This window comes from Rhea pennata, chromosome 2 (genome assembly GCF_028389875.1).
Source record: "Rhea pennata isolate bPtePen1 chromosome 2, bPtePen1.pri, whole genome shotgun sequence".
NCBI lineage: Eukaryota > Metazoa > Chordata > Aves > Rheiformes > Rheidae > Rhea > Rhea pennata.
In genome coordinates this window covers 43,261,535-43,286,175 of record NC_084664.1, presented here as the reverse complement: position 1 = coordinate 43,286,175, position 24,641 = coordinate 43,261,535, and the positions used below count along the sequence as shown (strand labels likewise).

General features: G+C 39.0%; 1 protein-coding gene across 2 annotated transcripts in view; it reads left to right on the top strand.

The window, feature by feature from the left end:
* The first annotated feature begins 7,286 nt into the window (after positions 1 to 7,286).
* Positions 7,287 to 24,641, top strand: part of TOP2B (DNA topoisomerase II beta) — a 79,317-nt gene continuing 61,962 nt past the window's right edge. For both annotated transcript variants that reach the window (XM_062569330.1, XM_062569329.1), the window contains exon 1: positions 7,287 to 7,751. In XM_062569330.1, the coding sequence (XP_062425314.1) occupies positions 7,698 to 7,751 (54 nt within the window). In that variant the 5' untranslated portion in view covers positions 7,287 to 7,697. The remainder of the gene's footprint in view (positions 7,752 to 24,641) is intronic.

The window sequence follows — 24,641 nt, the reverse complement described above, 5'->3', positions numbered from 1 at the left end:
GCAGGCTACCAGACTCTTTGATGCTTTTGTTTTTATCCTTCTTTGGAGCTCTGCCTTTCTCTGCACATATATCCTGGATGCTTTGCAAACAAGGCATGGTTGGCAGTCCTGTACTGCTGCACAATATACACTTGTAGCCTCCTTCTGTTTTTCCCTTTGGCCTTTGCACAAACTATGTGGATGAAGTGGCTACATCTTAATGACATGTTCTACCTCAGTGGTTATAAGTGGAGAAGACAATCTGCCTCTTTCTGGTCTTTCCTTATAGTCTCCTCCTCTTGGTTTACCATGAGAACCATACAACTCAGTTTTGAGACAGGAAGTGCAAATGCACATCCTGACATAGTCACTGATGATTCCAATCAAAATGATGGTTAAACTGAGCCTTTTCCATTTCCCTTGAAATTTATTAATCATATGTCAAACCAGAGATAATTTACCAGAAGTGATGGCATTGAGTTTTAGCTCAAAAGAGCAAAGTACCACTTCTTTAGACATTTCCCAGAATAGTGGGTTTCTGTTGTGGTTACATAAGTTATTATCCTTGTCTAGAGATTCAGCATGTCCACAGATGCCTTGTATAGTAACAATTCACTTACCATCCTGTCATCTCAGGAATGAGTAGACATGGCTTTCTACTATTAACAAACAGCCTTGAAATCAACTCTGGATTGACTGTGCATTCCTCGTAGCTGGGAGGCTGGAGAAATACCCTGGTAATGGGAACCTTCAACTAGCAAGAAGAGGTTTGCCAGGTAAAGGTTAATCACCACTCCCATTTTCTTACCCAGAAAGTCTTTGGTGAACTGCTAAGGACAAAGTAACACACTTCTGCCAAAAATATAACCACTTTCAGAAAGAGGAAATCACTCTTCAGAGGAAGCAGACATAACAAAGAATTTGGTAAAGGCATAGCTGCTGTCCTAGAGCTGGCTGATGTTCCAGGACAACTTTGAAAACACAAATAGTTTCTGCTGAGCTTGTTTTTCCTGAAACAACAGATAGCTTATATAACTAATGAGAGAGTAGATGCTGCAAAATGCGCTGCGTAGGTATTAGCAGGACTCCTGCAGATATTTAGTCTGTCAAAGTAACTCTGGTAAGTTATCAAGACAACATTCTGTTTTTGCTGCCACTGCGAAGTTGTATGTCTCTGAACCATACATCTCTCTTAGATACTTAGTGTTCTTATTTATAGTTTGCACTATTTTTCATATCTGTATTTCTTTTCTTTCTTTAGTGGACATTCTGCAGTCATAATTTCTGGGACTCCTGGGATGAAGGGATCACTGAAGGGAACTAGTAAAAGGATGCTTAGCTTCCAAAGGCAGGCTAAGGTTTTTAGGAGCCACTGGTCTGCACTTTCAAGGGTATAGGCACAATTTTCCAAAGCCGTTAGGCACTGTGCCTTAGATTTTCTGGGCTGCCTTCTTGTGCACCTGTATTATGGAAGAGTGCAAGCTACAGAAGACAGAAGCTGTGATTGAGAGGCACGGCAGTTAGAGCACAATGGTGTGGAGGTTTTTTGTTTTTAATTCAGTGTATGTATAACTTCATTACAGTAAGCAGCAATTGAATTTTGGATAAAATAATCAGCTGAGTCACCCTTAATTATTTTTGTCGCTGATTCCCACAGAAAAACTAACAAGCAGGCATAAATAATGCTTCAAATTCCATGCAGATCTTCCCACTCTGTCTCACAAATACTGTGCAAGACACAAAAAGCAAATAGGATCTTGGTCAGGCAACAGTATTATAATCAATAAACCTTTCATTTCCCCTTCAGAGAATCAAAAATCTTTCTGAAAGTATACAGGTCCTAAAAAGATCCTAAAGATGATAGTGGTTGTCAGGAATAGCTTCATGAGTCAGTTCTTCCATGGATAAGAAGATCACCAATTCTCATGGGGTGGTAGAATGACCATTGATCTTGATGTGCCCAACAAGCATAGCATACTGTCATACCTGCGTATCCTTGATCAGGTAGGCATTGTGAACCACACGAGTGTCTAGACCAGGTGGAGATGATAGTAGTGAATTGTCCCCAGTGATCATAACTGACTGTAACACAATGAAGAAATAACTGTTTTTGTTGGTAACAAACTGTGTCTGCTGAGGCTGAAAAAGGAACTAGGGTAGAGAGATGGAAAGTAATAGGGTATGTTTAACACAGTGAAGATACAAAGGTGAGGAAAATCTGGCATGCTTTACTGTGTTCATCACTCTGAGCTAGCAGAAGGCAGGGACTTTCTGAATGGCATGTTATCTCCAAAACCTGGCTGGCTGTTTGCTTTCCCACTCCAAACTTGTTAGCAATGCAGTAATGGAGTTGATGATTCCTAGCATCCCAATAACTGCAGCAATCTCAGAATTCAGTAAAACTCTGCTGGTGGCAGAGTTTTCTCTGCCATTTTTGTATGTCCAGTACAAGTCTACAGACACATTGCCTTCTCTGTTCTGCATGTTTCCATCCACTGGTGTTGCCCTCCCCAAGCATTTGTTAGCCCATCTCACTGCCACCAACTCAAAAAAAAAAAAAAAAAACAAAACAAAACAACAAAAAAGAAAAAAGCCAATGTTAATAGCATGGATGTTCATTTGAATCTATATTGAGAATTTCTACCACTGGGCGGCTCAACCTCTTCTTCATCTCCATGCACCTTCTCTTGCTGTGGTAACTGTTAATGTTGACAAGTGCCACAACTTCACTGTTCCATGGGAGAGATAGTGCAGTGCAGGAGAAAAGGCAGATGGATCAGCATAGCGATTTCTAACACGACCTCCCTGTCCAGTGGGAGAGACGGCACGGTCCAGAAGTAAGTTGGTCAGGCCAGCATAGTGATGTCCCTGCTGTGAGCTTTCAGGTGCTCTGGCCAGCTCTCCTGGCGTCTCTGCTGCATCTCTCCTCCTGCATCCCCAGATCCTGTCAGCTGTAGGGTTGGAAAGAGAGAGAATACCCAGTTCTGACTAACACAGGTTCCCATGGTGCCAAACGATGGGCTGTCACCTAATGATCTGCTGTCACTGTCACATATGCTCACAGCCTGCCCCTCTGGAAGGTTCTCCATATCTTGGCAACCACACAGTGATTCACAGGTTAGCTATAGGAGAGTCATAGGAGGGTAAACAGAGTTTAACCTGTCCAAACCCTATGCCAAACAACCAGAAAATGGTGTGTTATTCTTGGAAGTTTAAGATGGAAATGGCAACTTGATAGTGACCTGGTGTTTTTCAAGAAATTGACTGTGGAACAAGCTGACTCCAAGAATAACTACTCACAAACATGCCAAGGATATATCAGGCAGATGAATAAAGGCCCGGACACAGTTCAGATGAAGGTATCAGGCTGTACACTGACAGTCAACACATACAGAGAAAACCATGAGCATAAGCTCATGTTAATTTAGCAATGTTGTTGAAGTGCAGTTGGTGTATGTGTGGCTGAACTAGGCTAAATTTATATCGTTATATGATCCAACAGTAGATAGACTTTTCTTAATTATCATGGAAGCACAGCCTGAATATCATTCAGAATCAAGGCAATATAAAATCATTGATAAACATTATATAATTGTACTACCACAATACTATTCAGTGATTTGGTTGGTTATGTAGCAATTATTTTAATGAATTATAATTAAATTTTCAAATGCGTTAGAATATGGAAAATACTTTCTTGCAAATATAAACAGTTGATAGTATAACATGCCCTGTTTGTTTGTACCTTATTACAGCTATATACAATGTGGAATTTATAGTATCATAGGTATCAGCATAGTTTCATAAGTATTTCAGATTAAAATATGAAGTTACACTATTTTGTTCTATGTAGTTTGCACAAAACTGTGCAAAGCTGTATGCACTTATTTAGGAAAATGGCTTTATTTGAATATGTGTTCTCAGAGCGGATAAATGTACAGAGTTTCAGAAACAGGCAAGCCCAATGTACACAGAACAAGTTTTTCTGTTCTTGAAGATTGATGCCAGGAAAGCTTCAGAGAAAGAGAAGTTTTTATTAAAAAGGAAGCAAACTAGAATATAAGCAGATAGGAAGTCAGTACATACTAAGAATAGAAATATTTAAGGATCATAAATATGGCTCTCTGTTAAAATAACCATACAAAGTAACATTATGCTGAATAAGTTGCTTACTAAAGCAATAATGAAACCAGTATTGAAACTGGTTTAAGTAAACAATTGTTACATAAATCAGTAGGGTACTTCTAATTATATTATTAATAGAGTCTCCAGCCTTGAGACTATGCAAAACTCTAATGGAATGAAACAGGAATTATACATTTAGCACCTTCAGGTGAAGATTAATTTTAAATATCACATAAGTATTTCACATAAACTGATAGGATATAATCAGGGCAAGTAACATCCTGCAAATAAATGTTATGGTGTGTAAATTCAATTCATGCTTGAATTCAATTGTATGTTTGTTTTATCAGGAATCACCTGAAACACTATAAAAAACCTAGTCACTTCCTTCAATAAGAGGCATCAAGTTCCATAAGAACTTTCCCACACAATCCTGCATGGCTAGGAATGTAACCACTCAACATATATGCTTAATTTTTAAGCAATATAAATAGTAAGCCAGTAACATGCTGTACTATGGCTACTGTCTCCCAGGCAGTGTAGTATATAATGAAACTTGAGTGAGAAGCAACCTGGACAAAATATTTTCAAAGACAAATACAAAAAATGGAGAAACTTCAGCCTTTCTTCCAATATTTAGATTACTCTAGCATGGCATGCAGACTGAACATGTCTGAACCGTGCACATTTGAAAATCAATAGCTGCCAAGAAGCTAGAAACTCCTTCTGTCTTTCTATAATGGATATAGAGTCAGCTATCTGCAAGCTAGATTGCTATCCTCTACTTGGCTCAAGATAGATGAGTGCAAAACCCACACTTCCCACGCTAAGAACAGTCTATTTACTAAACAGCTTGAGCTAATGGGAACATAGTACACTAATGTTTGTGACTTGTTCTGCTTCTTTCACTGTATTCATTCACAATTCTCTACCAATACAAAAAGCTTTGACAGATACATTTTTACTGTTTTCTCAGGACCTCTCAGTATTCATTGCAACAGCCTTGATTCATGCCACCTGTTTCATTTTAACAGATTCCACCTACAAATTTGAAGATGGGAGAAAAAAGAATCTTACTAGCAAGCCCCAAATTCTGAAATCCCAGGCAGAACCCTACCACTGCTACCTTGCTCTTGTTCTGCGAGAAAGAACATTTCTCATCCTGCCTGAAGTAGGAGAATACAGCCTCCAGCTCAGAGGCTGCAATTAAACTAGACTGGAACCTATCATCCCTTTTAAACAGATGCCGTTATTTTCTGTAATCCCTGGGCAGCGCTTAAATATTAATGTGATAGGCTCTTTAGAAACTGACAGAGTAAAATTATGCTGAAATAGCAGTATTTACTAGAAATTATTCTGATCTTCCCTTAGGAATAATTGAACATTACAACTGACTCCTCAAAGGCAACAGTTAGGTTTCAATCTCTTTATTTCATAGGAAAAGCATTACAGAAAATGAAAAACTTTAAATTATTACTATGCAGTTGAAATTATTCTCTTTAGATACAAATTTGTCTACCAACTCAGATGCAGTGTTGCTACTAATCCCTCCTTTTGTGACTTTACAGTGAGAATAATTCAAGAGGTGAAATAGGCTAGGTATTAGTGTATAAAATAAAGTTGTATTTGTTTTTATTGTTGGTGTAAAGTGAAAATACCTTAAATTTGTCTTAAACTTGTACATATTTTTCATGCCTATACCTAAAATAAATAGCATGAATTTAAAGCTTTATACACCCACCATTTAGGCCTAGGAAGTAGTTGCTAAGTAGCACCATAAGGTATTTTCTCAAAATGGCAAATAGAACAGGGTTGTGTACTGTGTACAGATCAAGGTGCTTTATTACGTGAATCTCTAATAAAGCAACGTCTCACTGACCAAAAGAAGCTTTAACCAGTGATACCCAAGAGCAACCACAATCACAGCAGGATAAAGTTGTCTTTTCCCTGCACCAGTTAAGACACAGGAATGAGAGATATGGAACTCCTTAGGCTGATTGCCGTGGTCCAGAAGAGGGCAGTGGTTTATAAATACTCTCTTGCTTGGAGAATCAGGCCTTTAATTCTGTTTGAACTGCAGCACAATCATGAATTTCTCGGTGAAGCTGTAGAAACGGCCGCAAAGGCAGAGGATGGTCACAGAACTGGCAGAAATGGGGCAGTTAATCTTTACCCTCCCAAAACATGTATGTTCTACCCTCTTACCCACTATGATCTAGGATGCCTAACTTGTCCACACAGATCACAGCATCTGTCTTAAAGACTAGGAAAACCGAAAGACTACGTGGCCTTGCCAAACTGGTGAGCTCCCCCTCTGAACCACTTTCTTTCAAGGGCTTATTCCTCACCGGAAATCGAAGCCTTTTATCCCCAGCACAAGAAGAGCAGGAAGGAGACGGGTGGAAAAGCCCAGTCCCCCCAGCACGCAGCGCTACGCGCTGAGCAGTCCCTGCCCGAAGGAGCCGGCAATGTGCACGCCGATAAAAGAGGTCAGTTATTTCCCCCTTCGGTGCCCTCCCATCGCCGCTTCGGCGCCTATCTCCCCTCCCGCCCTGCTGCGGCCGTTAGGGCTTCCCTCGCGCCGCCCCTCCCCCACGGCGCCCCGGAGCGCCTCCGCTCGGAGGCACGTCTTCCTCCCTGTTGCCACCCGCAGTGACGTCTCAGGCGGCCGCCGCTGCTCTTCCTGCTTCTCTGATTGGCCGGCGCCGCTCGCAGCGTGCCCGCCTCCTACGCGCGATTGGCGGGGGAGGGGACGGGGGGGAACACTGAGCGGGGGGAGGGGAGCCCGAGCCAGCGGCCCTGAGAGGCGACCGCGGCGCTGATGCCGGACGGGGGCAGCGCAGTTATTGTCTGAGCGCGGGGTCCCGGCCATAGGGGTTCCGCAGAGGCGGGGGCGCGACGCCGGGCGCCGGGACGGGGCGGAAAGAGGAGGTGGAGGGAGGGCCGGGCCGGGCCGGGTGTCGGCGAGCGGCGTGCGCGTGCGCGCGCGAGAGAAGCGGCGGGGGGGGGGCGGGGGCTGCGCGGGCACACGCGTGTGGGTGCGCGCGCGGGAAGGGAAGGAGGGGGAGGGGACGAGGAGATTTTTTAAAAAATCATTGTTATTAATCTATTTTTCCGGGCCTTTGTGGCTGCGAGGAGGGGGGGGAGGGCCCGGGGACGAGGGGAAGGAGGGGGAGAGGGAGGCAGCGCGGTGCGGCGGCCGTTGTTGCGGCGGCCGGGAGGCGGAGGGGCCGGCAGTCCCTTTAAACTAGCGAGAGCCGCAGGCCCGGCTGGGCCCGCCCGCCGCGGCCTCGAGTTTGAGCGCGGGCGGCCGAGAGGCGCTTTTGTGCGGGCGGCGCGGCGCGGCCCTGCTCGGCCAGGCCCTGCTCTCATCGCCTCCCTCGGGGTGTTCGCCGCCGCGCTGCCCGGCATGAACTAGGCGGCAGGGCCGCGGCGGTGCGTGTGCGAGTGCGTGTGCGGGGGGCGGCGGGGCTCGCGGGCCGCCGCGGCCGAGCGCGGAGGTTGCGCGCCTCGCGGCGAGTCGCCGCGTCGCAGCTGGCACTCTCGGTTGCCGCCTTGCGCCTTCGCTTCGGCTGAGGAGAAACGGGCAGAAAATGGCTAAGTCTGGAGGAGGCGGCGGTGGCGGCAGCGGGGGACTGACTTGGGTGGTAAGTTGTGGGGGGATGTTTCCTGTCCTTTTTTTTTCCTATATCTTACTTTATTCTATTTTATTTCTCTTTTGTGTCCCTGGTGTGTGTGGAAAGAGCGTGCGTGGGTTCGTTTTTAAACAAGGAGAAAGAAACTGATGGCTGAGATGAAAAGGGAAGCTCTGTAGAGCCACTTGGAGAAGAGGTCTGGGGAGAAAAGGTAGAGGGTGAAGGTGGCCTGGGCTTGTGGTGGGAGGTTGGAGCCGTGGGGAGCTCATTGGGGTGCTTGGGACTGTAGGGAAAAAGTGAGTCTGGGAGTGTGCAGTGGGAAGGGGCCTAAACACCTCCAGTGTTGGGGGTGGCTGGTCAGCAGGGGTGTCCTGCACAGTGAAGCGTGGGGTGTCTGTCACGTCGTGGATGTAATAGCTACTGCTTCTTGATACTAGAAGAAAATTAAGTCTTTGAGGATTACCGGAGATTTCATGTGTCGATCCCAGCCTCTTCCACAACTGTCTGAAAAGATGAAAGCAGAAGTTCTTAAGTTTGAAAAATGGGTAAAGAGGAGGTTTTCTGAGGCATTTATGGGATAACTTCATTATCTCCCCAAAGTTTTGCCTCTGTGGTTGAGAAATTTCTTACTGCTTTTCATGGTTTGGTCAAAAGTAACAAGACTTGAGGGCATGCAGGTGGTAAGTGACTCCAGAACTGGTGAGTCACTTTGAGAATAAACTAAAGTCCTTTGAGAGTGTTAACCTTGATGTGTGTTGTAGAGAGTTTCTGTCCTAGTTTGTAGTAATAGTGGATGCTCTCTGATTTTGGTAAAACCTCAGGAATGAGGAGCAGAGATCACCCGAAGAGATCTGATTCAACCAATCAATAACTCCCCTGCCTTTCTGTTGCTCAGTATAGAGTTCAGAATAGGGTGACTTCTTTAATGTGGGTAAGCAGAAAAGATAGTGCGTCTTGATAGATGGTGAGGTAGCTGCATCTTTAATCAGATGCATATGCTTTATAGAGCTAGGAACTTTAGTAAGTCCCATTAAAGAGGATAATGGCAAACTTCTTCAATTATGTCTTTCTACATCACTGAGTTGTTAAAAGGTTCTGAATTGCATTATTGAGATGAGTAAATCCTATGTATACTGACAGTGGACTGTTATTGTAGCTGTAATAATTACTGCATTTTGTGTTAGTAAATTTCTTTTTTATTCTAAGAAGCTGAAAGCATGAGGAGGTATATAAAAGTGAGGAAGTTTCTGGGTGTGCCACTTGAAATTAGACAGTTTAGATATGGGAATAGCTTAAGTAGTGAAGCTAGAATTATCATCCTTTCCTCCCTGCGGTACTATGTGATCTGTATCAACTATAGTCTTTGCATAGCTCTTCAGAATTAAGATTTTAACAGGCTAGGTTGGATCAAATAATTGAAAGTCTTGCAGCTTATGTAGAAAGCTGCAGAATGAAGTGTGAAAATCCCTGAGTAGGCACTTTTAATGAAACTTGTTCTTAGATGTAATGCAAATGAAAGTATAGTGAGTCAACAGTCCTGCAGCTGGAAGTAATCTGACTCTTCAGTCTGTAAAAGCAGAAGATATTAAAGTGTCTTTATTGTTTCAGAGTACTTGTAGAGAAACAATTAGAATTCAGTTAAAACTTAGTTTAATTCTGTTCAGAAGATGTTTTGGACTTTGTTTCTCTTGTGTGTCTTAAATGCTGACAATTCTAGGCCTGGCTTCCGGGCCAGTTCCTAACACTACACCTGTTCAGTGGCAGCTGTAGATGACTGGCATGTAGAAGAGTGATGTGGCGCTAAAATGGATGGAGTAGTAGCTAGAAATTCATTTAGTGTGCTGGGCTAAAAAGATGTTGTTGGTTGAGGTGATGGTTCATGAATAGACCTGTTATGCTGGCCTTGAGGATGGGAGAAGTATAGAGCTAGTGACAGTAATAGTTTCAGCTTTCTGATTTTAATCTGCTTGTCCTATATCCTTACATATCCTTGCGGGATATGTAAGTACTTGCTGTTTAGTTATGAAGTTGTTTCGAAACTGTTATTTATTTATTTATGTAAGACTTCTCATTAGTGTGAGCAGTAAGGGGTGATTTGATTTTTTTTCTGCTCTTAGTTGTTTCCTTTGATGATATGAGTTAAACAATTGAAGAGTAACAGAAATAAGCCTAGTTTGAAAGATGGACAAACATTTAAAAATTGATTTAATATTTATGTCTGAAACTACCAGATTCTATAGATGTAATTTGGTGTACATCTTGCTAAAGAGCTGTCTATGAAATTTCAGCTTGTTGATAGCTTCAACTAACTAGGAAATAATTATTTACAATTTTGAAAGAGGAAAGGTATTTCATAAGGTACAGAATTTACCTTAAAGTGGATTTCATATTGAGAAAGTCATACAACCGTTGGGTTATACCTACTTCTACTTTTAGAAGCAAGATATTAATCGAATACTTGTGCAAATAAACAGCAAATTATCTATGTTTTCAGCTACCTTTATGGAACTATGATGCTCTTTCAGGCTTTCTAGTGTAACATAATCAGCAAAGGTTAGCTGATAGGTTGGAACAACTATCAGTTGCCTGGGAGGCGTGAGGGAATAAACGTTTTAAAATGTTTACTAGGAAAATCATATCATAGTGTAACTGAAAATAAACTAGGATAACCTGTAACTTACAAACTATAGCAGTTACTTTCTGAGGAGTTTTTTTTTCTTTTGCCTGACTTGACTTTATTGAGACAAACCACAGCTTGACTCAAGTAATATCAGTAATTCTCGTACCCCAGTAATTCTGTAATAGATGGTAAAAGGTGGATTTTTGGCCAACGGATTGATATTAAGTACTTTTTTGTGGATGATTTCCCAAGATCACCTACAAATGTGTTAAGCTATATTATGAGTTAATGTCCAAACATGAGTTCATAACTAGAGAAGCCATCATTGGTAAGGCATAATGGAAATTTCTAATGCTAGGAAAAGTGTCTTTTGAACAAAAGTCATTCTTATCTTCAGTCTTTCAGCGTGTTCAGGACTACTGAAAACGAGCTGTTGTAATAGTACAGTAATATATGTGTATTTTGATTAAAATATACCTTGTGTCATGAAAGTCAAGTTTTGACACCTGAAGTAACATTGTGAAGAGTGTTAACTCTAATACAGTGGTAATGCCCATGAAACTATTGAAGAACGTTTGCAAACAGCAAGTATGCATGTTCCATCAGTTACTTGTGGTAATGTTTTCAAAGTTTTCTGCATAACCTGAAGAGCTACATATACTTTATGAATGAAAGCTGAAACTCCTGAAAATAACTGAAGACTTTCTACAACATTACCATTGTCTACTACTTCAGTGAAAGGGGTAGGCCTCAATTCTAGGGAATAGTAGCTATATGTGAAATATGTGTCATGCATTAATTAAACTCCTTTTTTTTTTTTTTTTTTTTTTTTAGTTCTGGTCATAGATCTGTGTGCTTCTTGAATGGAATATATAGGTAGATGGAAATAGTGTGTATATTTTTGCATGATCAAGCAGGATCATATTTTTCTGAGTTAATACCTTAGCTGTAAATTGGTAAGTGAAAAGATAGCAAACTATTCAACAAATTGAATTGAGCTATTAATGCTTTTTAGCAGTTTCCAAGTTTACTTTGAAAATAACTTTCAATTAAAAAAAAGTGTGTAATAGAGTAGATAGTGCTATAGACTCAACAAAGCAAAATCTGTTAGAGGGACCATGTCCTTCTGTTAGCAGTTTGTTTGAAAACAAATAGCTCAAACTAATAAAATGATAGCTTACATTCTTACTTAGCTTTTAGTAATTTGCTTTATTTCAAGAGGATTAAAACAAACTTTTCTTTTAAATATCTAATGTCCAATGATATCCACAGACTGCAATAATTTACTCTGCACTATGTGGTTCTTGACTTAATGGATAGGCTTTTCCATCTTAAATCTGAATATGTTCTTCCTTGCCCCAATTATCTGCCCACTATTGCTGTTTTCTCAGCTTCTTCCATTGCTCTGATTTGGGAGCAGGACCTTCTGAGTAGGGACAAGACAGGAATTTCCTTTTGCTGTCAGTGTAGTGCTTGGAGGAAGAGTGACAGGGTGCAAAAGAACTGTGATATGTTATTGCTTGTGGGTATGGAGCTACTGGGGTGAGTCTGGTAAATGGCTATTAAGGTGATAAAAGATGAGCGCATTCCTCATATGAGGAAAGGCTGAGAGCTGGGACTGTTCAGTCTGAAGAAGAGAAGGCTTGAGATGGGGAGGGGAGGATCTTATCAATGTATGTAAATATCTCACAGGTTAGTTTAAAGAAGATGGAGCTGAACTTTTCTTAGTGGTGCCCGGTTGACAGACAGAAAGGCAGTGGGCACAAACACACACAAGAAGTTTTGTCTGAATGTAAGAAAAAATTATTTACTGAGGTTGTAACAGAGCATTTAAACAAATTGGAGATGTTGTGGAGTCTGCATCCCTGGAGGTTTTCAAAAGCCATTTGGACACAATTCTGGGCAACCTGCTGTGGGTGACCCTGCTTGAGCAGGGTAGTTGATCTAGATGGTCTCCAGAGATACCTTCTAACCCTAATATTCTGTGAATCTAGTCACGTAGGCTGACAGAGTTCTGTCTGGTTAGCACACTGTCTTAGAGTTGAACCATGTACAAATAGTTCTGTACTTAAACTGAAAAGCTGAGTTTTTGGTTGAAGCTCCTACTCTTGAATTCTGTGGACTCCTTTTACCTATACAGTACAAGATTGAAGCTCAGAATTATCTTTCTGTTCATTCCACTTCTCTGTCTGGGACAGGCCTTCAGCTGTTTCTCTCCTAGCTGAAGTTAGGCCTAGAACACAAGTTACGAAGAGTAACTTTGTATATGTACTGTTAGTTATTTTCTTATCTTTCCTTTGATACATTGTGGTATCTACAGGGTGGGGAGGAAAAGAAGACCTACATTGCTGCTGAGACGTTTTTCAGTGTTTCTACCTGACTTTTTATAAGAATATTTTTTTCTTTTGTTATTGTGTTGGACAAGAGAGAAGTGTTTTGTTTTTTGATTTGTATTGTATTGTACAATGAAAGGGAGGTCTGTTATGAAATAGATGTCCCAGTATATTACTATTTGCTTTCATTAAATATAATGCAGTTTATAGGCTTAGGAGCTACATAACCTCTCAAAAACTGAAAAGAAGCTGCATTCCCTTCTGCTTGCTGAATTTCTGATTCTGTTCTCCCTGATGAATAAAGAGGCTATGTTGCAAAGATACCTTAACTCTCTTGCATATTTTAGCATTATAGGAAAATGTCTGTGATATGATTTGACCAGCTGGACACTGTAGTTTTGAAGAGGGATTCATTAGATGTTACAGCTTGCCTGCCAGAAAAGAGAATTGTCATCTGTTTTCTCTATCCTCTCCACCATGATACAGTGAAAAACTTTTCCGTGTTGATCTTGTTTTGTTCTTGTTAGAAAGCTGAATGATACAGGGTCAGAAAAGTAACAGAGATGACACTAGGCGGAGGCTGGGTGATGGAAGACGACCAGGGCTACCTCTTTGTGATTGCAACTGAGCCAGTCTTGCAGCCTAATAATACACAGCTTCATTTTGTGTGCTCTGGTCTGGAAGAAAACTTACTGTAGTTTAGATGAAAGAATGCTGAAACCAGAAGAAGATTTCCAAGTTAGTGATTGCATAGAAGTGGGAAGTGAATTGTAATGAACTCTAGGAAATATTGTACATCTCTTTCTTTGGGGGAAAAAATCAGTGCACAATGCATGGAAGATTAAGTTTTTTGGGAGGGTGGATTCATGCATGTATCTTCTTTGAATGTTCTGTCTAAATATGTGTGTGTGTGTACATGTAATTTCCATGCTAACTGCTCAACGTTAAAGGTGAGCTAGGGAATTACTTTGGGCAGATAAACAACCTTTAGCCTCCTGCATGCGTCCTCTGCCCTCTCCCCCCCCCCCCCCCAAAAAAAAAAAAAAAAAAAAAAAGAAAGAAAAAAAGAAAGAAAAAAAAAAGAAAAAAAGAAAAAAGCGTTCAGGTAGTCAAATGTAGGCAGTTTAGGTCTGGAAAAAAGAAGTCATGATTTAAATCTGATGTCTTATATTCATGGAGTCTTATTTTTCAGAAGTGGATTTTTTGCCACAGTAAATCATCTTGTGTGTCTATATGCAAAAGCCATCTCCAAATACATGTTTAGAATTAATTAAAAGCAGCAACTACCATCCATAACTTAGGGATACAAATGATTCCTGGGAATGATTTTTTTTTCAGTATTGAAATTGCTGGTTTTGTTATTGTGGTTTTGAAAAGATTGAGAGATCTCCTGTCATTTTGGTTGCATTATCTGTGTTACTTTGCTTAAAATTTCAAGGTAGGAAAGTGTAAGCTCCTGAAATGAGAGCTCTTCTTGTTTTAAGGTTTCTCTGTTAGATTTTACTTAAGAAATCAAAATCACTGTAAAGGGGAGAGAAGGAGGATCTGGAAATGAAAACTGGTATTTGGAAATGTAATTTTCCTCAACATGGGTCATTTAAAACAGTAAAGTTCTTTTAAGTCATCTAGAAAGAAAATATTATTCTGCTCTGAAGAGGTGGTTTGAAAACTTTCAAAAGTTGACTGAGCAAAAATTGTTCTTATTCTAAATATGGATAATTCTGTGAAGATGCCTGTGTTGGAAAATGTGTGTTTGGAGACTTAGTGATTCCCTCTCAAGTACGTATAGTGAAGCCCAAGTATTTTTGAAGAATGTATTTTAATAAAAAAAAGTCCTAAACTTAAATACTGAATTGAATATTAAGACATATAAAATGGAAGTATTCTAATTGAAAATGTAATTTAAGTTCTAACAACGTTTGAAGGTGTAAAGATTAGAAATACCAAAAGCATGGTGTCTTTATAAATGTAGCTGAAAATAGTTCTCAGAAGTAATGAGTTACTATTTAAAACTGTAATTAAAGTGATAGGCCAATTCTTTATTCATTTTAGCTTTTTGTACAGAAAATACATTCTTAACGTTTTCTTCAGGTAGTTCAGTAATGAGTAAAGAGAAGGTTGATGTGAAAAATGGGAAGTTTTTTCTAATCAGTGAGGATCATATCTACTAGCTTTAAAAGCATGTCTAATATAATTGCGGATGCTTTTACTTTAAAAAAAATTTTTTAAATTGTTTTGAAGTGCATGTTAAACTTCTATTATATCAGCATATCTAGTTTAATAAAACTATTTTAAAGTAATGTAATGTGTTATTTAGTGTTGTGAACTTAATATAGTTCCAATTTACATATAAAGGCAGTTTGGCACTGAAGTAAATTTAAGTACAACTTAATTTTTTACTTCGTTAAAATAATAAATCTGAATATTTGTTACACTATACATCTAAGCAGTTTTCTTTTTCTACAAGAAGGAAAAAAGGAACATTAACAAAGCTTGTGTAAAGGCTGCTTAAATTAGAACATATTTGAAAGGTTTTAGATCTAAACATCAGATCTAAGTTTTCCTTTACTAGACATAATTTTAAAAGATTCCTGAAGAGGAGGAGGAGGGGGACAAAAGATGCAGAAGAGAATTGGATTGTTTGATCCAGTATGTGTGTTTTTCCTGATCTATGAGGTTGAACAGCAAATGAGATACTAAGCACAGGAAGCTGTGTATCATAAAGAGATACTGATTTCTTGCACTCTTTTATTGAATGAGTAGAGCTAGTTAGGCTTCTTGTTCCTTGCTTAAGATGTTATTTATTTGTGAGGAGAATAAATGTATGGAAAAACTGGACAAATGTCTGCCATAGTGAAGTGACAAAAGCTCAGTCCAGCTTTATCAGGCAGTGAAAGAATCTTCAAGGAAAGAGCAAGGAACAGTATTTTATTGTCATGACGGAACTGTAGAAGTTGTTTTCAACAGAAGCCAAGATAAAGTAGGAAAAAGAAAAATCTTGCAACCAAGAAACTTAATATGTAGCATTTCTGTAGGAACAGTTATGATACTAGCATCAGTCTCCAAAAAGCATCTTTACCTACGACAAATTCGTAGTGTGTGAGCTCCACTGGAGACATTGCAAAGCAGTTATTTGGTCTCTTGATAGCGCTGGAGCATTTTGACTTTTTTTGGGAAGATAAAGCGGTAGTGCGTGAACACTTCCATTTTACATTTACTCCTTTAGTATTTGTATACCCATGATGATGCAAAGAAACAAGCATAGAAAGGTGAGTAGGAAAAACCCCCATCTTTTATTAGACCATCTGATATAGTTGGCCGGGAGTGTGTGTCAAACACTTCAGCTCTTGCAGCTATTCAGGGTTTTGCCTTTGTGCAGCAGGGGTAGTGTTTTTCATCGTACACTAGTGCTGCTAGCTTAATGTCTTTTCCACCAGCACTGTAGTTTAGTATTTTCATGCAATATTTGAACTATTAGGCCACAATCTTGGAATAAAGTGAAACTTGCTGCAAGAAGGTAAGCAGTTAATCTTTTCTGATCATCAAGCAGACCTGGGAGGGAATTCCCCTTAAACTCAAGACTAGGATAATGCATGAGACCATGAGGAATCGAGCTGGGGAAAGATCCCCCCAGTGGATTGCTGGGTGGGAAGGAGAAAGAGGGAGATGGCCAAGATATTTGAGGGAAAGCAGGCATGAAGTGTATCCTGTTAATGAGTTCTTCCTGATACTAGTTAAATCTTTTAGAATAACTCATGCAGACATTTCTTTCTTTGCTGGTTAAGTGATAAACATTCAATATCAGGTAACAAAGATAATGAAAATGCTGAACATCTGAAACTAAAAATACTCAAAATATATTCAAGATTGTTTTATGACAGTCTTTTATGTTGTGACTCTTATGGAAGGTGAATTCTTCTACCTGCCAAGATGAAATTCTGAAATTGCAGATTGAAGGGCAGAATTTTGATGGTCTTTACAAGTGTCAAAATTCTTAATGAGCAGTCCTGAAAGGCATTTTGTAGTAACTTCTATAGGAATGTTTTGTGGGAGAATAAGTGAAGAGGGAGTTCAGGAAAAGGCAGCATAAAGTTCCTTGTATTTGTGGTCGGTACCATTTCCTTGAAACAGGCTTTTTTACTTATTACTACCTGTATGTTGTATTTTTTTTCCTCTTCCCTTCCCTTCTGAATTACTGTAAATGTGTGTCAAACACCAAACCTGTGTTCCTCTCTCATGAAACTTCCTACAGGTTTGAGACTAGAATATGTAGTATATTTATTAGACTTGTAAAACATTTCAGGATTTGTAAAATTTCTAGAGGAACATCAGATGTTGTGTAATAGGAGTCAAGCAATTAAACTCAAGTTACTTCTTTTAAGCCTTAGATCCATATTTACTTTAACCATGGCAGACAACTAATAGATTTTGAAATGTTAGTGTGCTTGAAAATGTGTTGGCATAGCCCTTTCTAATGATAACACTGTAGATGCTTATATTGTTATGGAGCAAACGGTGGTATCTGAGAGGGAGCAGCGTGATCATTATTTTTCAACTTATAGAGCTTGTTCTATGTGTGGGACAGTTTTAAAATGAAAATAAAAAACCCTCACTGATTGAGATTTTTTGGGGACCAGTCTGTTTTAATGGTTATTGTTTATTATACTGTCTTCTTTTTTTAGGCTAGCATATATGATACGAAGTACAAAAACCCTCAAGGATCACAGTAAAGGTATTTAGTATGTTAATACAAGTTAGGCATGCAATTAGCATAAAGGTATACCAATCTTAATATACTAATAGCTATTCCATTTACGAGAGTTCAAAAATTTGATCCTTTCCCATTAAAGAGTAAAGGACTGAGTACTGTTGGATAAGTAATATCTAAGTGATATTTGGACTCTTCTTTATTCCTTGTTACTAATTCAGTGTGACTGTAGTAATCCTGAAACTGACTAGAAAAGACTGCTTTCTGAATGTGGCCTAGAACAAAATTTTCAGATGTGAGTTTGGTCACATGTTCTGGCATTTCTCAGTTTGACTCTTGTTCTATTTGGTGTTGCTATGCTTGTTGAGAAGAGTTGAAAAACTAGCCTGTTTTCTTGAATCTGTATATTCTCTTGCATCATGAATGCTCTCAATATTGTTTGGAAAACCTGAAGCTTTTTCTACAGCTGTCTTATTAACCTGAAGATAGCTCAGCTGAATAAAAAAGATCTTGCTGTAGAATTGTTTGTACACTATGTAATTCAGACATGACAGACTTGCATTCTGTGATTCTTTTATATATATATATCAGCAAATGGAAAACACTAATTATATTCTGCGAACAATCTGAGATGTGGTTGAGGAGTTATCTGTCACATAAGAGTTTTTGTAATGATATTGTTCTTGTCATATAGTTTCACACAAGTTTTCCCTGATGTTTTGCCTTATGTATTCAAAATGAGTGTGCATTGTAACTGACATGGGTGAGCATTAAAAAGGTCAAGAATATGGGAAAAACTGACGTAGAAAGAGGTATTACCAGATGCTAATAAAGGTACTGACATGAAAACTAGATTAACTTCCTGATTTCTTGGGTAGTGGGGACATTCGTATATACTGGCTAATGAAACAGTGAGCCAAACAGTTCTTTGAACTATGAGTTCTACACATGTTTTCTGGAAACATTAGAAATGCAGAGGTCATGGGCAGATAGTTCACAATTTACTTATACTGAACTAGCATTAGAATTTTGTGCTAAAGTTTGTTTTAAGGACATTTGTTTATCTTAATATGGTGAGTCTTCTCCATGTTGAACTGAACTAATGAATTTAAAATTTTTGATGTCAGCAGTCAGGGTTTTATGAGCATATTAAGTCAAGCTAGCTGTTTTATATACATATATAAAAATAAAATTTTCTTGCAACTTCCAGAATTCGGCTACAAGTGAATGATACTCATCTTACTAAAGTCAGACATGTTAGAAGGAATTGATTTTATGTTTTTCACTGAAGATTTGAAGAGATTTTAGTGTATTGATTTATAGGTAAAGATGCAAATACAAAATTAATATGTTACCAAAGAATCCATGGACTTAACACTTTTTGATGTTGGATGAACAATATGAAAATGTAATATTGGAATAGGGCTTTTCTGTGCATATAGACATTTCATAGAAAAATACAAAATTTAATATTAGAAATCAGTTAAATTGTATTTGTGCATGGGTAGACATTAGACACTTTGTTTTAAAGAAAATAAGGATCAGGATCTGAAGTACTACTGATTTTATCTGAATTTGTGCCAAATAAAGCAGAACTTTTGCTGTAGAAACTTTTAAGTATAAATGATTTCATATTTAAGCAGTATATGTAATTTTCTGGTTAGAACTAATCATAGTGAACATGTGTATTTGCATAAAAATGTTCTTCACTTTTCAAATATTTCATGGAGAATGCAACTGCTATACTATGCACTAAAAATACTGAAATAAGAATGGTGATGCTTTTATTCATTTGTTTCCTTTAGCTATACTTCACAATTATCACTAGGAAGAGGAAGCTATATAATTCTAAGAATGTGGTTTGATGTTGCAGCTAAGCAATGTAATAATTATGTGCTGAAAAGTATGTTTTAGCTTCTCCCAGCTGTATGTTTCTACCCTTTTCCTTGCAGCAGCATTTATGTGATTCTGCAACATGCTTGTTCAAGAAAATAAACCAGTGGAAAACTGAGCATTTCCGAGGGATGAGAGACGGGAGCGAAAACTACTTTTGCTCCTTGAACTGGTTTATTGTGAGGTCAGTTTGATTACACTGTATGGAGTGAAAGAAGCAGAAGATAGCAGGAGGAAGGAAGGCATTTTCCCTTTCAACAACAATTAATTGTTGCGGATGTCTGTATCAGGCAAATCTTACCATTTTCAAACTATTCTGTAATTGAATCTTCATAACTACATGTAATATGTTGCTTCAGAGTCTGGAGAAAATTGTGCAAAGCAGGAGATGAAAAATAATACGGGAATTAAATTAAAACTTGTTAATCTAGCCTAGAGTCAGACTGATTGTGGGTGAGTTTGTTGGGAACTTTCTCCTTACACTAGCTTTGAGGAGGATGCAATAGAGATTCAGTTCATATCATTAATGGTGTGCAATGATCTAAGCAAATTTGCTGTGGTAACAGGGAACTGTTACTTTTGTGTGTTTTCATCTTGGCAGGAGAGCCAAACCATTTGTTAAGCACAGCAGGAGAGTGGTTTCTTTTGAAACTTCCTCCAGTTTTGTTTTCATGTTGGGAGGTATTCTCAGTCAGGGTTTTTTGTTGGGGAAAATTGCAAAATGTTCAGGTAACAATTTTAGTCATCTATTTTTTTTCAAGGCAAGAAGAAGCCCTTATGATCTAACATGTAACACCATCCTACAATCGAGTGTATGTTGCCCATAAAACTACACACTAATTTCTGTACTGTACCTATAACTTTTTGTTTTGAGGTGTATCCTACTTCTTTCAGAAGAGCTAGTTTTGTTTTGAACAGTAAGTGGTAGAAGATCTATCTTATCACTAGGTTCCTTTACTTAGTTAACCTCTCCAGGATTTGCAGCTTAATTACGTTCAAGACTTATTGTCCTGTCCCACTAAATGTGCTTATTCTACATTTTATTTAAGGGAATGTGGGACGCTCATGTGCGTTTCTGCATTCTTACGTCCAAAGGCTGCATTTGCCTTTCAACAGAATGATCCTGGCAGCTAGCTGCCTGTAGTACTTTTAGGAAGTTAAGGCAGAAAAATACTAAGCCAAAAGGAAAATTCCTCCTGTTGGTCATCTCTAATTGTTTTCCAGTCCTAGTACAGGTACCCTTTTTTCAACCTAGTAGAAAAAGGGGAGGCATGTGTGAAACACTGGGGCTCATTAGAAACCTAAGTAGCTTGTGCTGAAGTGGCAAAAAGCTAGCTGAAAGATTGATGTATGTCATGGGCACAAAAGCAATGTTTTTTGTTATGGAGTGATATATTCTCTTTATTAAAAGCAATATGTTCAAGAAACCTCTTTAACTAGTACAGTAGGAATACTAGTCTAGTTCTTACCTTACTTTTTCTTCTATTTCAAATCTTCCAGTGTCTCAGTCTGTTTTCACTTTTTGTGCTCTGAGCACACAGTCATTAGAACAAACATTGAAAAGGCAAAAACCACATCAACCGCTCTTCATCAACCTCAACTTGTATTGTAGTTTACTATGGGAAATAAAGAATGACTAGGCAGACTTTTTTTCTTTTAACAGTTTACAGAGTGTGGAGGAGGGCAAGATGGAAGCTATTACAAGATTAAGTGAATTTAATTTGGGAAAAATAATACACTTTCCAGGATTTTTAACTTGATATTTTTGCATCAATGTGGACTTCAATATGTAAAGAAAATAAAATCTTCTGCTTAAAATTAATGCATGAGACTAAAGATGTATAACCCATTTATGGCAACATCGCAGCTGATGACAAAACTATACCCATCTTAGTCCTAGAAACAGATTATTTTCTTCTATTTAGAAACTGAGTATAGGAGTAGGTCTTCTTTGGGCTGCCAAAACTATCCAGTTCAAACATGTCCTATAATACAGTTTCTTGAAGTACAGCTGTTGCAGCACAAGTAACCAAACTCAGCATGGTGACTCAACATAATTTCAAAACACAAAGGAAGACCAAAAGCTGATAAAAATCGATGACATCGTGCAGATGTCATGCATGCTCTGTTACACTTAGAAATTTCTGAGGGAACAGTGTAAGGAGAAAAAAATTTGCAAAATGTAAAGGGGGAAGAGGCCAAAACCATATATATGAATTTTGAGGTTCAAAGTAGACAGTGAATGTTTTGCTACCAGATTAAAGGCTAACTAGGTTCTCACTCTGAGAAGACAACAGGAAAGAATGACTATAGCGTGGACACACTACTAGATAAACTTTTTAGAAAAAACAACTCCAGAACTGAAACTCTGCAATCATTTAGGCCTGTAATGTTCCTTTTTCTGTTACTAAGTATTCTGTTTCTTGAGTGTCAGTAATCTGTGTTGGGCAGATTGAAAGAGAGAGATTTTTTTTTTTTTTGAGGACAAAACTTGCAAAAAAAATCAAACTAGAGAAAGCAGTAACTGTAATAAGAGATGCTTACCATAGTGTAGGCAAACTTTTGATGTAGTAGACTGAGCCCTATGTGTGGTCAATTCAGAATTGAAAAAATTTCCTTAGAGTTACATCTGAAGTCATGATCTAAAGAGTAATGGCGTGTCTGTAAAGATGCACAATGCAAAGTATTACAGTATTTTAAGCTACTTGAGGACGGTCATCTTATTGACTAAATGTATGTGGAGACAATGCCTTTGATGCAAATATATCAGTGATGTTTGCCATCAACCTGGAGGCTGTCTGAAAGACTATCAAGAATCTGCAAAATCTCATTTATGTCACCGGACAGTTGGGAAAGTCCAATATCATATCTAAAAACATATTAAAATTAGCCATATTAAGATTTCAAAGAAGACTCTGAAAACTGGATAACTTTTTAAAGTGATTTATTGTGAAGCAGAAGACTTAAATCCGTAATGACATGTGATTAATTCTCTTTAGAGATTTTCTCATGAAACTACAGCTGGTGTCATTTAGAGAACTGTATTTAGAGCTATAATAATATGAAGATCTTCCATACAGGAGACAATGCAACAGGCTATTTGAGACAATTTCAGAATATACAGAAAAGATTGTCACTTTAACAGCAGCATCAAGATTGCAGTGTAGTGCTTGCTCAGTTTAAAAATAGGGCTTTTTTGTTGTATTTACTTGTATTTTGAGTAGCAGAAAGCAGCAGATGAAAGCATTGTGGGTTTTTTTTGTTTTTGTTTTAAGATACCAAGAAAAACATAAGGGGAAGACCACTGAGGGTGTTTGTGTCTATAGATCTATGTTGTGGTCTGGTAATCAAAGTGCAATGACGTTTAGTAATCCAAAACGAATCTCAAACTCTAGGAATGTCCATTCAAGACTGAAAGATGCAAGAATTCAGAGTTGGTCTTCTGTCTCGGAGCACAGCACAGCCGAACAGGCCTAGGCTGGGGATTTGCAGTTCTTCAGGCTTCTGATATGGCACATCTCTGCATAACTTCTTTTTATGTAATTGAATCCTTTTTGTCTTTTGTTTACATGCTGTATTTCAATAGTATGTAATGTTAAATAAATTCTGAATATTTATAACATGATTATCTTTTGTATACAGATAGTGTACTATGCTTGGAGGATTGTATGCATATAATCTGTCCTTACTGCTCTCAGAAACTATAACTTAGAGTGCAGTGGAAAGATATTTGTGATGTGTTAGTAAAAACTATAGAATTAAAGTTCTATGAAACTACTTTTTCTGTGTTTTCTTGTGATAATCTCTGGCTCTGAAGAAAAAGAGTTATGGTGATGCTTGGTGTGGTTTTTTTTTTTTTTCATTTCAAATTATGATAATCATGTTCTAACTAGCTGTATTATAAAAGGTAATAAACATAGCTATCATTCGTGGGAGAGTTGGGTAAAAGAAGGTCCTTAGTGCTGCTGAATTAAAGTGAATACCCTCTCCCCTCAGGAGAGACGCTTTTGCAGGATTAGCTAGTTTTAGGCTGCAGTTTGACTAAGTGTGACCTCTGTCTTCTGTAAGCATGAAAAGTCCGTAGCATCTCAAAAGAAATAGTTTTGATATGCTACATGGTTTTTACTAGTAATTTTGGAAGTATGAACTGCAACTTGTCTATACATCTTTCACTGGAAAACAAATGCATTTCCTAGCTTTGCACTAAAGTCAGTGACTAGTAGGAATCCCGTTTCAATAATGCTCTTCTGTAATAATTTCTCACTCTCTAGACCTGTTTATTCAGTTGTTATAAAATTGACTTTCTAATGTGCTGCTTTCTGCAAATAGGATGTGAGACAACTAGAACTTTTAGAGAACATTATGGTGTATTTTTAGTAGGCTAGTATTTGAGTTCTTATTCTGTGTTTATGTATTGCTGAGTTGTGATGTATCAGTAAGACTCTAGTCCTCCGATGCAGTATTGCTGTACAAGTAGAAGCATTTTAGCTCAGAACAATAACAAGAATACTACCCTTATGTAGTATGAAACCCTGGGATGTAGCTAGTGGTTGTCCCCCAGGGGTCAGTATTGGGGCCAGTCTTGTTCAACTTACTCATGACCTGGATGCAGGGACAGAGTGCCTCCTCAGCAGGTTTGCTGATGAGCCCAGACTGGGAGGAGTGGCTGATAACACCGGAAGGCTGTGCTGCTGTTCAGGGAGACCTGGGCAGGCTGGAGAGTTGGGCAGAGAGGAACCTCATGAAGTTCAACAAGGGCAAATGCAGGGTCCTGCACCTGGGAAGGAATAACCCCACGCACCAGTACAGGCCAGGGTCTGACCTGCTGGAAAGCAGCTCTGTGGAGAAGGACCTGGGAGTCCTGGTGGACAAGTAAACTGTGAGCCAGCAACGTGCCCTTGTGGCCAAGAAGGTCAATGGTATCCTGGGGTGCATCACGAAGAGCAATGCCAGCAGGTCAAGGGAGGTAACCCTCTCCCTCTGCTCAACTCCGGTGAAGCCACATCTGGAATTGTGTGTCCAGTTCTGGGCTCCCCAGTACAAGAGAGACATGGAGTTGCTGGAGAGAGTCCAGTGGAGGGCTACGAAGATGATGAAAGGACTGGAACAACTCTCCTATGAGGAAGGGCTGAGAGAGCGGAGCTTGTTCAGCCTGGAGAAGAGAAGGCTGAGGGGGGTTCTTATCAGTGTGTGTAAGAATCTGAAGGGAGGGTGTCAAGAGGATGGGGCCAGACCCTTTTCAGCTGTGCTTAGTAACAGGACAAGAGGCAACAGGCACAAACTGAAACACAGGAAATTATCTGAATATGAGGAAAAACTTCTTTACTGTGAGAGTGACAGAGCACTGA